The sequence below is a fragment of the Neoarius graeffei genome, chromosome 1, assembly GCF_027579695.1.
Source record: "Neoarius graeffei isolate fNeoGra1 chromosome 1, fNeoGra1.pri, whole genome shotgun sequence".
NCBI lineage: Eukaryota > Metazoa > Chordata > Actinopteri > Siluriformes > Ariidae > Neoarius > Neoarius graeffei.
In genome coordinates, this window is record NC_083569.1 from 126,718,972 (window position 1) to 126,736,556 (window position 17,585).

Below are 17,585 nucleotides of genomic sequence, written 5' to 3' on the forward strand. Positions count from 1 at the left end.
CCACACAGGAGAATTTTGTCTCCATTTTAAAGTTTGAATTATGTCTCTAGGTGAAAGCATGCCAGAGCAGCGGATGTTTGAAAAACGATAAAAATGTGCCATTTTTTTTTCATTTATTCCCATTGAAATGAATGGGAAATTTTGCGTGATTTTTTCGCGAAGTAGAATGATGAACAAAGTAATAGCATAGCGAGTCCAATCGAGCTGCACGTTTTGATATATTGTTTGTCTGTGTGCGATGTACGGTTATTGGGTTATTCAAAATCGAAATTTGTACGCAAGATGAATAAGAAGAAACACGCAGAAGAACAAGAGTTTGCTGTGCTTTGCACTGCAAACTACTGACTCCCATATACAGTTAGGTCCATAAATATTTGGACAGAGGCAACATTTTTCTAATTTTGGTTCTGTACATTACCACAATGAATTTTGAACAAAACAATTCAGATGCAGTTGAAGTTCAGACTTTCAGTGGGTTGAACAAAACGATTGCAAAAAATGTGAGGAGCTAAAGCATTTTTTTAAACACAATCCCTTCATTTCAGGGGCTCAAAAGTAATTGGACAAATTAAATAATTGTAAATAAAATGTTCATTTCTAATACTTGGTTGAAAACCCTTTGTTGGCAATGACTGCCTCAAGTCTTGAACTCATGGACATCACCAGACGCTGCGTTTCCTCCTTTTTAATGCTCTGCCAGGCCTTTACTGCAGCGTTTTTCAGTTGCTGTTTGTTTGTGGGCCTTTCTGTCTGAAGTTTAGTCTTTAACAAGTGAAATGCTGCTCAATTGGGTTGAGATCAGGTGACTGACTTGACCATTCAAGAATAATCCACTTTATAATATAATAATCCGCTTTAATAAACTCCTGGGTTGCTTTTGCTTTATATGTTTTGGGTCACTGTCCATCTGTATTATGAAACGTCAACCAATCAGTTTGGCTGGATTTGAGTACACAGTACGTCTCTGAATACCTCAGAATTCATCCGGCTGCTTCTGTCTTGTGTCACATCAATAAATACTAGTAACCCAGTGCCACTGGCAGCCATGCATGCCCAAGACATCACACTGCCTCCACTGTGTTTTACAGATGATGTGGTATGCTTTGGATCATGAGCTGTACCACGCCTTTGCCATACTTTTTTCTTTCCATCATTCTGGTAGAGGTTGATCTTGGTTTCATCTGTCCAAATAATGTTCTTCCAGAAATGTGCTGGCTTTTTTAGATGTTTTTTAGCAAAGTCCAATCTGGCCTTTTTATTCTTGAGGCTTATGAGTGGCTTGCACCGTGCAATGAACCCTCTGTATTTACTTTCATGCAGTCTTCTCTTTATGGTAGATTTGGATATTGATACGCCTACCTCCTGGAGAGTGTTGTTCACTTGGTTGGCTGTTGTGAAGGGGTTTCTCTTCACCATGGAAAATATTCTGCGATCATCCACTACTGTTGTCTTCTGTGGGCGTCCAGGTCTTTTTGCATTGATGAGCTCACCAGTGCTTTCTTTCTTTCTCAGGATGTACCAAACTGTAGATTTTGCCACTCCTAATATTGAGCAATTTCTCGGATGGGTTTTTTCTGTTTTCGCAGCTAAAGGATGGCTTGTTTCACCTGTATGGAGAGCTCCTTTGACTGCATGTTTTCTTCACAGCAAAATCTTCCAAATGCAAGCACCACACCTCAAATCAACTCCAGGCCTTTTATCTGCTTAATTGAGAATGACATAATGAAGGAATTGCCCACACCTGCCCATGAAATAGCCTTTGAGTCAATTGTCCAATTACTTTTGGTCCCTTTAAAAACAGGGTGGCACATGTAAAGGAGCTGAAACTCCTAAACCCTTCATCCAATTTTAATGTGGATACCCTCAAATGAAAGCTGAAAGTCTGGATTTTATGTCCATGTCCATTATATAACTAGAATATGTTTCAGTAAACAGGTAAAAAAAACAAAATTTGTGTCAGTGTCCAAATATATATGGACCTAACTGTATGGGAGTCAGTAGTTTGCAATGCATAGCACTGCATCACTAACTAGACAATTCCCCTGTGGGAAATCGTGAGAGTGATGCAGTGGGCGTTGCAGTCGCTATTGCAGGAGTTGTACTGTACTGTGTGAATGTGTGACTTGCTATGATGCTCCGATGCTATGATCATGTGTGTGTTTGAGAGAGAGAGAGAGAGAGAGAGAGAGAGAGAGAGAGCAGCCCCTCCCCCATCTGCTCCCTGACTGGAGCTGGTTGCCTTGGTGACAGTGCTCAGGTGCAGAGCAGAGACATAATATTACAGGCAAAGAGAGCTTTTTCTCAAATTTTCTTCTCCGAACAACGGTGATTTACATGAAAACGAAAGGAGGTATTCACAAAATTCTTTCACATTGAGTGCAACAAGGCTCTCAACACACTGATGTAATCTTTTTTGTCCCTAGTGTAAAAAATGTGGACAATAGAGCAAGTTGAAAACAACTGACATTTCTGATTTTGTAGTAAAATCGCTGTCGGGATTATAATGGGAGTCAATTGGGCAGTTGGGCTGTGAACCTGTCACTTTGAGGCTTCTCGTGCAGAAAATGTAAATCCTATCATTCAGGTAGACACATTGTGTGAATCAAGACAAGTGTGACTCCAACTTTTGAGAAAATTATATGTGTAGAGTGAAATTTGTGGCTGAAAACAGTTTTAATGAGAAATGAAGAGCATTTTTTTAAAGCTGTGTACACTCTAGCTCGACTGCATAGACACTCATTATAAAGTCTGGATTTCTCCAGAATTGATCTGTGACTGATCAAAAAATATACAACCTAGCAAAAAAGTTGAATGCCACATCCACACAGGAGAATTTTGTCTCCGTTTTGAAGTTTGAATCATGTCTCTAAGTGAAAGCATGCCAGAGCAGCGGATGTTTGAAAAACGTTGAAAATGTGCGATTTTTTTCACCTTCTCCCATTGAAATGAATGGGAAATTTTACATACGTTGGTCACTGAAGTTTGGGTGTGGGGGGCTGGTCCATCCGTGGTCCTGGACCGTGGAACCGGGCTGGAGGGGGCGTCGTCCTGCAGTCTCTGTGACAGCCTGGCTGGAGGGGATCCAACCAGCTGTTGACAGATGAGAACAAATATATTAAAATTCAGACAGAGTCTAGTTATGTCTCCATGAAGACACCGTGTCAACTGTAAACACTGACTGTGTGTGTCAGTTGTGTGACATACGTTGTTCACAGGAGACTGGCGGTGGGGGGGGCATCTCTCCGCGGTCCTACGACGCCTGGCTGCCGCTGGGGAGGCCACCTGCAAAGTCAAAAAAAACATAGCATCAGTAACTGTAGGGAACAAGGAGAAACTTTATAATACAGCCGAGAAGAGACATCAATTTACCTTCTTGCGTGCTGGAGGAGACTTGCAGTCCTCCACACCAGACAGCTGAGAAGGAGACACCTCCTCCATAGCACGAAGGATCATGCTACTGAACCACATTGGGTTCAGTGGGAGGAAGGACTCCTCCTATGAAAGACAAAAAAACAAACAAATACGCATCAATATTTGTCTGGTCAAATATACAAACTTTAAATACTAAATAAACCAGTTAACTTATTGTTAAAAAAAATAACTCACTTGCTGCTGAGCCAAGCTGGCCTGACCAGGAACCTGCAACTGGGAAAATTAACATCACATATTTGATTAAATAGATGCTTTTTAATTACAACTGTGACCCTGTTTACCAAAATGTACACAAACACATAATAAAAAAAAAAAAAAAAAAAAAAAACTTTAACCTTGCTGCTCTGACCAACGACCTTCCACTGGAAGGGGTCAGGAGACAGAGGAGCACGTACCTCTCTCTTCACAACCAGCTTAGGAGAAACCGGGGGAGGTGGTGGTGTCTCCAGGAACTGCTCCGTGGCGGTCCACAGCAGCTGGGTAAGGATGCCCATCCCCTCACGATCGCTCAGGTGAATCTGCAGACATGACAATACAAATCCATTTACAGACAAAGTTCAACTATAAAAAAGTAGCTTGTGTTGACTAGTTCATATCAGCACACAAGAAATTATAGCAAATTAGACTTTTGTGTCACACATAGATATTCTACTTACGCCGTCTCTGCTCCACAGATCCAAGCGCGTAAGGGGGAAGTGCTCCGCCACAGAGACGTACCTCACACCTAAAAATATAAAAAAGAAAAAAAATGTCATTACAACACCCACACATGTATTATGACTATGTTCATTACTATATCTTCACAGACATTTTTAAGTACATTTCTTTTTCTTGTTTTTATTGACATATGTTTACACACCCATACGAGCCGTCACGCGGTGGTACTCTTGACGAAGGAGGACCTGGTATGTCTCATCCTCCTGCAGACGGGGGGGGAAATCCAGCACAAAGACCTGTAGAAAACACGTTTGTTACCAATTGACATTTTCATTCAAAATCACACACGTTACAATAAATACACATGATTTATTAAAAGCTCATACGTTTAATCTTAGAGTAAGGCAAGGCAAGTTTATTTATATAGCACATTTCATACACAGTGGCAGTTCAATGTGCTTTACAGAGGTAAAAGCAAAACAGTAAACAATAGAAAATAAAATTACATAAAATAAATGGGGAAGAAGAGAGAAAGTTCAGTGAAAACAGCAGAATAAAATGGAATAAAAGTTAAGTAAAGTTTAAAACATGTAAAGATGACGATATTTATCAATTAGCAGAAAGCATCTGAGAACAGCTTGGTCTTTCGTCTAGATTTGAAGCTGCCAACAGCAGGAGCATTTTTGATGTCCTCTGGCAGTTGGTTCCATAGCTGTACTGCATAGTAGCTAAACGCTGCTTCACCACACTTTGTTTTAACAACAGGTTTTACCAGTAAATTTTGCTGCTGCGATCTGGTAGATCTGATTGGGTTAGGCCGCTGCAACATATCAGAGAGGTAACTGGGCCCTGTACCATTTAGAGATTTGTACATCAGCAGCAATGCTTTAAAGTCAATTCTGTAGCTTACTGGAAGCCAGTGAAGGGACCTTAGAATTGCAGTAATGTGCTCTGTTCTTTTTGTTCGTGTGAGAACCCTTGCCGCTGCATTTTGAACCAGCTGAAGTCGTTTGATGGTCTTTTTTGGCAGGCCTGTGAAAAGGCCATTGCAGTAATCAACCCTACTAGAGATGAAGGCATGGATAAGTTTTTCCAGATCATTTTTTGACACAAGTCCTCTTAGTTTGGAAATGTTTTTTAGGTGATAAAATGTCGATTTAGTGATTGCTTTCATGTGACTGTCAAAGTTTAGCTCGCTGTCAATGAAAACACCAAGATTTTTAACCATATCTTTTGTTTTAATCTCCTTTGTGTCAAGAATAGTGGTAATCCTGAGTCTTTCATCTTTTTTCCCCAAATAGAAGTAATTTTGTTTTATCTGTGTTCAGGTGGAGAAAATTTTGTGACCTCCAGTTGTTGATTTGGTCGATACACTGGTAGAGACATTCAAGGGGGGTATAATCATTAGGTGATAGAGCAAAGTAAATTTGGGTGTCATCTGCATAGCAGTGATACGAAATTGAGTTGTTCTTGATAATTTGTCCAAGTGGGAGCATACAAAGGTTGAATAATAAATGGTCCAAGGATCGACCCCTGGGGGACACCACAGGTCAAGGACACTGATGTTGAGGAACAATTTCCCATGGTAACAAAGAAGCTTCTATCTTTTAACTATGATTTTAACCAATTGATAACTTTACCAGTCAACCCAACCCAGTGTTCAAGTCAATATAGCAGTATGTTGTGATCAACAGTATTAAAAGCTGCACTGAGGTCCAGTAACACCAGGACCGATGTTTTGCCTGCATCAGTATTAAGACGCATGTCATTTATAACTTTAATCAATGACTTTAGTCAATGTACCTCTAGTGTTGTTAAAGTCCTACGAATACAGGACAAGCGAGACATGAAATAACACGTACCTCCGGCCAGCGGCTCCTCACAGCAGTGAGGAAACTTGCGTAATCGACGGCTGCCTCGTCGATGGTCCTGCTCGCGGTCAGGTTGTTGCTAGGGGCGAGAACACAAACGGCGTCAGGGGACCGAGGAACATTAGCATGTAGGACCTCAGTCCGCAGCTGAGCGGCGTGGGCCCCATAGGTCGACAGGACACCAAAAGAAAACTTTCCTTCTGGCATCACGGTGAAACCATCTGCGATGGACCGGAGGTGGGAGTCCCCGACAATCAGAATGAACTGCAACAACAAAGAAAATTTCTTTAGCATGAAAATCATTAATCCCTCTCAAGATCAATTACTTTCTTCATAAACTGGACAATAATAACACCTTCTTGTCAGGAGACTCCGGTGGGATGACCAACTTGTGGCTCCGTCCAGTGAGCTTCGAAATTGGCCACCTCCACACCCGATGGCGGAACCCGGTACCGCGGCCTGTTTAGTAAAGGACAAAACAGATAACAGTATTATTGAATTGAAAACAAACCAGGAAATGTCAACAATCATTTGTTTATATGAGCAAAACAGTACAGAAAAGAAAACCAGTTTAAAAAGTTTAATATTGATGATGAATTAGTTTATTGATCATTTAGGGATAAAACAGGTGGATACTCACGTGCACGAACTTCGGGACACACATCACCCAGGCTCCCGAAAGGCTGGGCTGGGGGTGAAGATCCAACCACCTGATGACACATAAAATAAGTGTCTTTCAAAACACTCAAGGTGACTTTGCATCACATAAAAAGAACATAGTTAAATCAAACAAAGCTAAGATAAAACCAGACAAGTTCAAACAAACACATTTTAAATACAAGATGATGTGTGACTGTAAACATATTAAACCTCAGACAGTGTCTCAGTGTAAACACTGTGTCTGCGTTCTTTAAAATAACTATCTTTGTGTGCGAGTTGTGATAGGAACATACGTTGCTGACTGGAGCTCGAGAGCAGGGGGGGTGGGTCTCCCTGGTCCTGGACCCTGCGTCCAGTGGGGTGGACACCGTCTGGACCGTCTGATGAAACATCAACACCAAAGAAATCTAAGTCATGGCAGTTACATACTGAACTCAGCAGTTAAAAAGAAAGCAATATGTGACATTTCTACTGCTATTTTCATGCAGACAGTTGTCACTGTGACACAGAAGCTTATCTACTGTGTAAATACCTTCGGGGGGGAAGTGACTGGAGTTGGCTCCTCCAGGTTGCGCTTCCTCCATCGGCGCCTCGCTGCCTCGGACCTCCTTCCCTTCCTCGGCATCCTGCTGGACAGAAAATAAAAAAAAAAAAAAAAACTTCTTCCAAAGATAATAGGTTAAGTAACCTAAACCTTAACCTAACTACTTAATGTAAATTAATCTAATCTAAAATAACCTAATATAATATTGAGAGTGGAAGAAAGGATGATGTGGTGATGGTGTGTGTGTAAACAAACTGCTCCAGGAGTCCTGAGGGTGAGGAGTTGAGGGCGATGAATCTCGAAGATGATGATCAAAACCTTCAATCAATCAAAGAAAACCTGCAATAAAAATAGAAATGTCCCTCTGTTACTTTGAGTCAGCAACAAGCCAACAGCATAACAGACACGTTAAACATGTTTACTTTTTGTAATGTGCGTTTGTGAGAGAGCAGAGCAGGGCCTGCTGACTTATCAGTAAACAATTTTTTTTCCTCAAGACAAAGAATCACATCAACACTATAAATATACCACCACAAGTAATACTACTAACTTAAGCTAATGTGCAGGATTTTATCATCAAAATGTACATTAATTACTAAAAGTCAAAGTAGTCATGTATGAAAATGCTCGCTTTTCTATTTAATCAATGTTGGTTGTTAAATCATATATATTACATTTAAATGTAATTTCTTTCTAAGTCCATACAGAGACATTTAATCACAGTTTATCACAAACAATCAAACAAACACGGAGAAATGTGGTTTTCCCTGGACAGAAGGAGAATGTAACAATGTAGTCTGAATAGATAGATAAATATATAGCTTTCATCTTTAATCTTCTTGTTTAGAAATACACCAACAGTTAAAACCAGGGATGAGAATGAAAAATATTTAAAAAGTCTGAAAAAACCAGGGCAGGGCCCATGGCCCAGGGGGGCGGGGCCCGGGGGGGCAGGGGTTCCAGGGGCTAATGATTTTTGGCTATTTTTTTATTTTTTACCCCAAAACCATTAATTTTATCAGCAAAAAGTTGCAATGTATTTGGAAATAAATTCCCCTTCTTGGTGGACTACCAGGTGAAAATGATTAAAATGGTACAAGAGGCTTGTTTTTAATCAATTCACATTTGATGATTTCAAAAAAAAAAATCAATGCACCTTTTAATATAAACGAGCTCTATAGTATTATATTTCTGCATTTTTGCTATTCATGTCTTTGAATACTCTAATCCTTTACAATGAAGTGCAAACCAGAAAAAACCAGAAAAAAATTCTGTCATATAATTCTCTGAAGCTTTCTTCTGATGTTCTCATGGTAGCAGGAGGTCTTGCATATTAAGCAGGCAACATTCAACATCACTCATCACTTCCCTTTCAACTGTTGTGTGTACTAACGAGGTTTTATCTGGACAGGATGTTGTGTCATGTAATGCAGATACCATACGGTCAATTTGAAGATCGAGATGGTGATTTTGAGTTAAAGAACAGACATGTACAATGGGCATTACAAATTGGAAAAATTTTTTTAAATCAAAAACTACAAGTTCATCTCGGCCTAAAAAAACGTGGGCAGACGCTCCTGCGTGGCACATCCCAGCAATTTCCCCCCCCCATGAAATGAGCAACAAGGAGGAGAGTTATACACGGTATCATACCTAAAATTTTATCAGAAATATAGATATGATACTATGATTCTCCCCAACATGCTACATTAGACAAGCTAACCTCATTTATAAAAAGATACACACTTGTATATGACGTGTATTTGATATATATATGATGTATATTCATACATTGTTACTTTACGGAAATCTTCAATAAGTTTGGTCTTTTCATGACAGCCTGTTGTAGACCTAAATACAGAGGTGTCAAAAGTATTACCATTTATTACTCAAGTAGAAGTACTGTGGTTTAGAAATACTTTTCATGAAGTAAAAGTATCAACTGAAGCTTTTTACTCAAGTAAAAGTAAAAAGTATACTGATTTCTAAACTACTTTAAAGTACAAAAGTAAAAGTAACGAAAGAGGAAAAAATGCTATTAAGGACAAAGGCGCAGCCTAGAAGTCCACATACAGTCCATTCTCCTGACCCATTAAAATGTGTTTCATGAAGCACAAGTAATAATGACTTGTTGTCTGTAAGTGTTGTAATGGTGTAAAACTTCATACCTCAGAAGTTAGTTATCAATACATTTTTATTGAAAATGTATATATTAAAAAAAAAAAATTGTAATGTCCAAAATATTGTATAACGCAATATTTTTGCAGTATGCTGGCAATCATTTTGTGTCCAAAGTTGCATTGCATTCATTGTTTAAACAGCAGTAATAATACAGTATTTGAATGCTATGAATGAATACTACACTAACACTACTGTAAAATTGCAGTTTTTTTCTTTTTCATATGGGATGTGCAGTAGAGGCAGCAGGTTCCAGTTAAAATGCAAGAAAAACACTTTCTCATCCCTACTAGTTACTGCTTCACCGAGAGAAGTCAACAGAATGTTTGTGTTCCAGCAATGCGAGGCTGAACACAGGCAAGGAGAGAAAGGGCGGCCACTGGAATGCCGACACACTACAAGCTAATATAACGTTTACTAAGCTAAGACCTGTCACTTTAATCACTAACACCCACCAAGATACCATAACTGCGTTTGTAAACTTAACCTGACTCAGAAAAGAGAATGCCACATATGGTTTGTGTGTGTGGGAGGGGGGGAGGATTCCACTCCTGACAAACGAATGAGAGCCTGCAATTTACTAACGGTGTCGAAGTCAGAGCTCGGATTGCTGTGTGCTTGGAGCGCCCTGAGTGGCAGTTTATTAGGTGGACAAAGTAATACAAGTAATATAAAGATTGGCGCAATGAAATGCAAGTAACGAGACTATTATAAACGTAACGAAGTAAAAGTAAATGCTTGAAAATGTAACGAGTAGAGATAAAAAGTAGGTTGAAAAATTATTACTCCAGTAAAGTAGAAAGTACCAAAATTTCTACTTAAGTAAAGTAACGAAGTATTTGTACTTCGTTACTTGACAACTCTGCCTAAATATAATGCACAAGAAATGACACTCCTCACCTCAACATCTCATCTCATTATCTCTAGCCGCTTTATCCTGTTCTACAGGGTCGCAGGCAAACTGGAGCCTATCCCAGCTGACTACGGGCGAAAGGCGGGGTACACCCTGGACAAGTCGCCAGGTCATCACAGGGCTGACACATAGACACAGACAACCATTCACACTCACGTTCACACCTACGCTCAATTTAGAGTCACCAGTTAACCTAACCTGCATGTCTTTGGACTGTGGGGGAAACCGGAGCACCCGGAGGAAACCCACGCGGACACGGGGAGAACATGCAAACTCCACACAGAAAGGCCCTCGCCGGCCACGGGGCTCGAACCCGGACTTTCTTGCTGTGAGGCGACAGCGCTAACCACTACACCACCGTGCCGCCCGGCTCACCTCAACATGTCCTTTACAATCATTTAAGCCACCATGGGCAATGCTGAAATCACTGCTGCAAACAGTACATCGCGCAAAACTGTCATTATTTTCTACCCTTATTAGACAGGGAGATTATTAGACAGGGAGATTATTTTGTGTAATCTGAGCTGAAGTGGGTTTTGTACTTTCGTTTTTTGGGGCGCGCGCTCTCTCTCTGCTATGCCGGTCGGTCCTCGAGAAAAGGGATAAAAGCCCGCCCACACTGAAAGCTGATTGGCTTATTTTGCTGAGTAACCCAATCAGGATGCTCTTTGTCTGGCATGTGCTACATGAACAGCCACACAGGCAGTGTTGCCACATTGGGTGGTTTTCAGTGCATTTTGGTGGGTTTTGAACATATTTTGGGATGGAAAACGTCAGCAATATCTGGCAACACTGCACACAGTCTCCCTCGCGCACGCACATTCTGAGATGCGTGATGCAGACCTTAATGTTGCGCGCGCACGCTCTTGCTCGCTTCTATCAATATGCAGTAGACTCCCGGAAGTTCTGGGAGACTTGGGATGTCTGCGTTATAAGGTGACCACAGATCGTTAATCATACCTCCCCCCCTGAAAATTTCTCAACGGATTTACATCGATCTCAAAAACGATCATTTTGGTCTGAAAAAGTCGGAAATCCGCCGATCGGCAGAAAATTCTCATCCCTGTAAAACAAATTCTATCCCCAAATCATGAGAGTAATGTCTACCTTCAATGATCTGAATTTTGTTTAAGCTTGTTTGCTTGTCAGTAAAGTACAGGCTGCTAGCGGTCGGTGAAAGCAATGGCGGCTTTTCGTGCGGTTCGCCTAGCTCCGTCTAAAGGCAATTAGCTACATTAGCTTTTCATGATCACAATGGTGGCTTTTCACGCCGTTCGCCTAGCTCCGTCTAAAGGGAGTTGGCATCGTTAGCTTTTTAGCTCGGCTTAACGTTCTTGTATAGAAACAAACCTACCGTAAAATCACCAGAGAGTAATATCTAGCTTCAATAATCTCATTTTTGTTAAGGATGTATTCATATCTCTGATTGAGAGAATGCGAGACTGGCTTTTAATTCCTTGACGTCCTCATGAAGATGTTCAAGTATATCAAGTTTGTGGTTTTTGGACTCCAGTAAACTGACCTCGATGGATGTGACCTTGGCAGTACTGATAGCGGGGGGGGGGAGTCGCTGGCAGGGGTGGGTGTATCGATCTGAGTATCGATCTGAGTATCGATACCAAGGTGAGTATCGGAATCGAAACTAGCGTGATGAGATCGATACTTTCGTTGCAGTTTCTCTTCAATATGTCCAGTAAATTACTCGAATTTACTCAGAGTTCATGCGAGCGTAGTTTCTCTCTCAATCTGTCTGTGTAGACCGCACACCTCTCTCTGCCGCTCACACCTTGCCCCTCCCCGCTTTGTCGGAGAGCGGAGAGTCAGAGCACGGACTGAGAAAGAAAGGATTTTCTCTAAGGCGGGACAGTTAATAACTCTGAGAAGAAGTGCAATCAAAGGGAAGAATGTAATGTTACTGTTCCTGAACAAAAACCTTTAAATCTGTTATCAACATGGGAACAGAGCCAAAAGGGCACCTCAAGGGATACTTCCTTGGAGGGCTTTGTGCGTAAAGAGCCAAAGGTTACAAGCCACTTGTAGTTTACACCCGATTTGCACTACTGACTATTTTTCACACAGATATGCGTGCAATGGAAGGGTTTTTTTGTGTTGTTTATATTATATTTATTACATTCAGGGTTCTCCACGGATTGAAAATATAGGGGGGTGGGGGTCAATCGGATGACCTTGAAACAAATTTGCATAGATTTACATGTGTCATTTGCATAACATTTGCATAAAATACTCTCAAACAGTTATCATTTAGAATAGAGGAATCAATTGGACTGGTACAAAACACATCATACATCAAACATTACACACTAACACATCATATTCAGACACATTGTTTGAAATGGAACTGGAAAAAAAAAATTTTTATTTAGCAAACTACAAAAAAAGAACAGAAAAAGTACAGAAGTTTTTGTATTAACTATATTCACACTGCTCCACAAAAGCTGACATTGTTTGAAATGGAAATGTAATTGCAGGCACCACTGGAAAAAATTATTTTTTTTAGAGAGTAAAGTACATCGAAAAGATGTTGTTTTAACTATATTTACACCGCTCCATGGCCATATTTGCCGCACCAACTTTGAACTTTTTGTTTTTATCCTTTATTTCTCTGCCGACAATAATCAGTTATCTCGAACTTGGTGTCGATTCACACGTTATTATAAAGGCGTGTGGCAGCGGGGGAGTGGTCTGTGACAGGAGGGCGGAGTCACGAAGGTAAGTGGCAGAATCACTACACCGGTCATTAATTGTGTTTGTGTGTCTTCCCAGTGACCGCGCCCTATTTAAGGAGAGAGAGCGAGAGCAGAGGGAGCTCTCTCCCCAACCAGACGGCTGATGTGTGCGCGTGTGTGAGAGTATATATGAACACTGAAAAGCTGAATAAAAGAGTGTTTTGTGAACTCAGTTCTGGCCTGCCGTCCTTCTGTGCTCTCCCGGGTTTCAGCACCACTGTGACAGTTCATGTAGGTGGGTGGAGCACAGAAGGACGGCAGGCCAGAACTGAGTTCACAAAACTCTTTTATTCAGCTTTTCAGCGTTCATATATACTCTCACACACGCATCAGCCGTCTGGTTGGGGAGAGAGCTCCCTCTGCTCTCGCTCTCTCTCCTTAAATAGGGCGCGGTCACTGGGAAGACACACAATCACATTAATTAATGACAGGTGTAGTGATTCTGCCACTTACCTTCCCTGACTCCGCCCTCCTGTCACAGACCGATGCTTGACCACGCCCCCGCTGCCACAGCATGTTATCTCCCGGCGTAAGAACAATGTGTCAAAAACGCCGACGTGTGAAATGCTTTTCTTAGACTATAATCGTCAGACTGACTAAACTAATTGCTGGTAAATGAGTTTCACACTCGGGTGTTGCCGCGTTGTCGGTACTCCAACAGAGAAAGGCTATCTGTCACAAAGAAAACAAAGGGACGTCTCTTCCTTTTGTAAAGGGGCGGCAGAAATTAAAGGGGGGGTGGGAATCACAGAAAGGGGGGCGGCCCGCCCCTCTAAAACCCCTCGTGGAGAACCCTGACATTGTTGCTTTTGTTTAATTATTTTGCACTACTGACTTTGTTACTTTATTACTGACTTTATTTTTCACAAATATTTGCGTGCAATGGAAGGTATTTTTGTGGTGTTGTTGACATTGTTATATTTATATTTTTGTTACATTGTTGCTTTTTTGTTATTTTGCACTAGTGACTTTTTTCTTAAACAATTGTGTAGCAGAAGGTGATAAGGAAATTATTTTATTATTAATATACTGTTACATTGTTTTATATTGTTGTAGTTAGTTAATAAAAAACATTTTTATTTGCCTAAAATCTTTGTCCTGTGTTTTATCATACTCATAACTAAAAAAGGAAAAATCACAAAATTATTCAATGATCAAAACATTTCAAGTAAAAAGTATCGCTATCAGTATCGGCGATACTAGCCCTGTATTTACTTGGTATCAGATCAATACCAAAATTCCAGTATCGCCCACCCCTAGTCTCTGGAGCCTCGTCTGTCTCAGTTGACCAGTCGCGTGTCGGGCGTTTCTTGCTGGGTTCAGATGTCATAGTGTCTGGAATGAAGTGGCCGTCGGAAAAGGTAAACAGATTGGCCGGTTCTTGTTGAGGGGTAATAACCAGTTTAAACAGAAGGAAAAGAATATTCCTGTAATCCTGTGTTTACAAACGGTATTCAGCGCGCCGCCATGTTGGATCTCACCCAAAGTCTCACGATAGACTCAGTGTAACATCGCCGCCTCAAATTAAAAGCCAGTCTCGCATTCTCTCAATCACAGATCGACACACTCGTATTAGAAAACAGTGAACTAAAAGGAAAGGTCACAAACTTATCCAACCAGGTAACTCATCTCACTAGCAAAAATAGAATCATGAAAGAAAAAAAAAGAAAAAATACTAGACCTCCAATGCCACAGCATGCACGACCACCTCATTTTTTCAGGAATCCCACTATCAACAACTATACCTGATGATCCTGAGAAAGCTGTGAAAGAATTCATGTAGTCATCTCTGAAAGTCCCATCAGACGCAGTCAACAGGATTACCTTTCATCGAGTCCACCGTCTCACTTCCAAAGACAATAAAAAGCCACCTCCGATAACAGCCAAATTCAAACACTACAAGCACAAAGAACTTATTAAAAGCAAAGGAAAAGAACTGAAAGGCACATCATATGGACTAAACGACCAATTCCCACGAGAAATCCAGGAAAGAAGAGCCCTCTTGCCTGTAACGAAACAACTCCGGTAAGAAGGTAAATGAGCTACACTGTCTGTCGACAAGCTTTATGTTAATGGAACACTCTACTGCGACCGCAATATCACCACCATAGCTGCACAATGGCGCCTCCCGTGGTGAACGTGTTTGCGATGCACTCCCGACACCGATTGTCTTTTAGTAATTTTGATTGTGACAAATGCTCAGTGCTTGTACACTAGGATCACCTACAGCAAAGACACACTTCTGGACATTGGTAAAATTCACCACTGGCCCAGGCCAGTCCTTCTGGACTGTAGCTTTCTTCTCATCACCGACACCGACCGAAGCTACACCGACACCATCCGGCAGGCCGCATCATCACCAGACTCGAGTAGGCGAAACGGCCGATGATCCACGCACCCAAAACGGAGGCGCGGAAAGAGAGGCGGGCTACATGCTAGGCTAAAGGCTAGAGTTACAAGACAACTGCTACCTAGCCTTCTGCTAGCTAACGTTCGCTCGCTCAAGAATAAGATGGATGAGCTGAGAACCAGGATAACATCTCAACGTGAGATCAGAGTGTGTTGTGCCCTGATTTTTACGGAAACCTGGACTACTGCAAGCCTGCCAGATCCGGCCATTGAACTACAGACCCACTCCATGCACCGCAGAGACCGCACATCTGCTTCCGGTAAAAACAAAAGGTGGCGGTGTGTGTGTGTTTATGTTAACAACAGATGGTGTACAGACGTACAGGTGGTTGAAAAACACTGTTGTGCGGACATTGAAGTGCTGATGGTGAAGTGCAGACCCTTTTATCTACCGAGGGAGTTCAGTGCTGTGTTTATGCTGGCTGTTTACATCCCGCCGCGGGCCAACCGCACTACAGCGCTAGGACTACTACATGACATCATCGGCAAACACGAGACCACACACCCAGATGGTGTGTTCATCGTGGCCGGGGATTTTAATCATTGCAACCTCAGGACTGTGCTACCAAAGTACCATCAACACGTGAGCTTTCTGACAAGGGACAACAACATCCTGGACCATGTCTACAGCAACGTGAGAAATGGCTACAAGGCTGTGCCCTGCCCCCACTTTGGACAGTCTGACCACATCTCTGTGTTCCTCTACCCAGCCTACAAGGCCCTTCTCAAACAAGCCCCCACAGTGAGTAAAACTGTTAAAGTTTGGAATGAAGAGACTGATCTGGTGCTCCAGGACTGCTTCAGTTCTACAAACTGGGATGTGTTTAAGACGGCTGCTTTGAGAGAAGACTGTTCTGTGGATTTAGAGGAATATGCATCTGTGGTCACCGGCTACATCAGTACGTATATTAATGACATTTATTTTAAGTTCGTTTCTTAGACAAGGATTTTTTTTTTTTTAAGCTTGTTACCTCGTTAACAGTTTCAGCGAGAATCTCCCGCCTTCAAGATTTCAAACGCCGGTTCAAATTCAGCAGTGAAATGGAAAAAAATATGGAAGAACATCTGAATGCAATACAAGAACAAGAGTTTTCAAAAACAAAAACATGCCATATTAAAAAACTGAACAGACTTATCAATAAGAAACAAAATAAATGCAAGGACAAGCAAACAAACGAAAAAAATGGATTTGCAACCTGTCTAAACATACACTAACAACAGCAGAATGCACTATACTCTCACGGGGACTAAACTATGCCATCACACCAAATAAAATCCCGCATGAAGAATTCATATTAGCCACGGAACTAGCGTGCAATATGATACAGGACCAAGGACAGAAGGCCGCATTAAGGAACGAAATAGCAGGTATCCTCACCTCAGCTAAACCGCCACCCAGAAACATAACCAAACAGGAAATGGAAGCCATCAGAACACTTACAAAGAACAAGAAAATAACAATATTACCGGCTGATAAAGGGAGGACCACGGTTATCCTGGACACTAATCAATATGAAAAACAAAATGAATGAAATGCTCACAGACCCAAACACGTATGAAGTATTAAAAAAAGACCCGACAGAGGAAAAGAAAAAAAAAGACTAAAGCATACAACCACTTCATCCCCACAGCAAACATCACCCCCCGGATATACGGCACACCAAAAATTCATAAACCCGGAGCACCACTAAGACCCATAGTAGACAGTATAGGATCAGTTACTTACGACCTTTCCAAGACACTGGCAGACATAATTAAACCACTCCTCGGACTTACGGAATACCACTGCAAAAACTCAAAACAACTGGCGAAAGAACTAAAGGAAATCAAGATAAAAAAGGACGAAATCTTTGTATCACATGATGTCATATCCCTCTTTACAAAAACACCGGTCACAAACACTCTCAACATAGTAGAAAACCGGTTAAAAGCAGACAGAACCTTGAAAAAACGTACAAAACTTACAGCACAGGACATAACAAAACTATTACATTTCATTTCCATGTCCACATATTTCCAATTCAGAGGTACAATCTACAGACAAAAAGAGGGATTTGCAATGGGGGACCCGCTATCTGCCACTCGATGCAACTTTTTTATGGAGGATCTGGAAACCCGAGCCATAGAAACAGCACCGGATGACTGCAAACCTATCTTCTGGAAAAGATACGTTG

The 17,585-nt window shown here is 41.4% G+C and overlaps 1 protein-coding gene across 1 annotated transcript in view; it reads right to left on the reverse strand.

Annotated features, from left to right (window-relative positions):
* LOC132883294 (histone-lysine N-methyltransferase PRDM9-like) overlaps window positions 1-17,585 on the reverse strand; it is a 74,828-nt gene that overhangs the window by 43,468 nt on the left and 13,775 nt on the right. The window contains exons 2-14 of the mRNA XM_060916730.1: window positions 7,420-7,503; window positions 7,153-7,249; window positions 6,914-7,000; window positions 6,601-6,670; window positions 6,316-6,419; window positions 5,952-6,224; window positions 4,292-4,385; window positions 4,089-4,156; window positions 3,768-3,950; window positions 3,607-3,645; window positions 3,370-3,495; window positions 3,205-3,282; window positions 2,968-3,090 (exon numbers count right to left, since the gene is read on the reverse strand). Coding sequence (XP_060772713.1) covers window positions 2,968-3,090; window positions 3,205-3,282; window positions 3,370-3,495; window positions 3,607-3,645; window positions 3,768-3,950; window positions 4,089-4,156; window positions 4,292-4,385; window positions 5,952-6,224; window positions 6,316-6,419; window positions 6,601-6,670; window positions 6,914-7,000; window positions 7,153-7,245 — 1,338 coding nt within the window. The 5' untranslated portion in view covers window positions 7,246-7,249; window positions 7,420-7,503. The remainder of the gene's footprint in view (window positions 1-2,967; window positions 3,091-3,204; window positions 3,283-3,369; window positions 3,496-3,606; window positions 3,646-3,767; window positions 3,951-4,088; window positions 4,157-4,291; window positions 4,386-5,951; window positions 6,225-6,315; window positions 6,420-6,600; window positions 6,671-6,913; window positions 7,001-7,152; window positions 7,250-7,419; window positions 7,504-17,585) is intronic.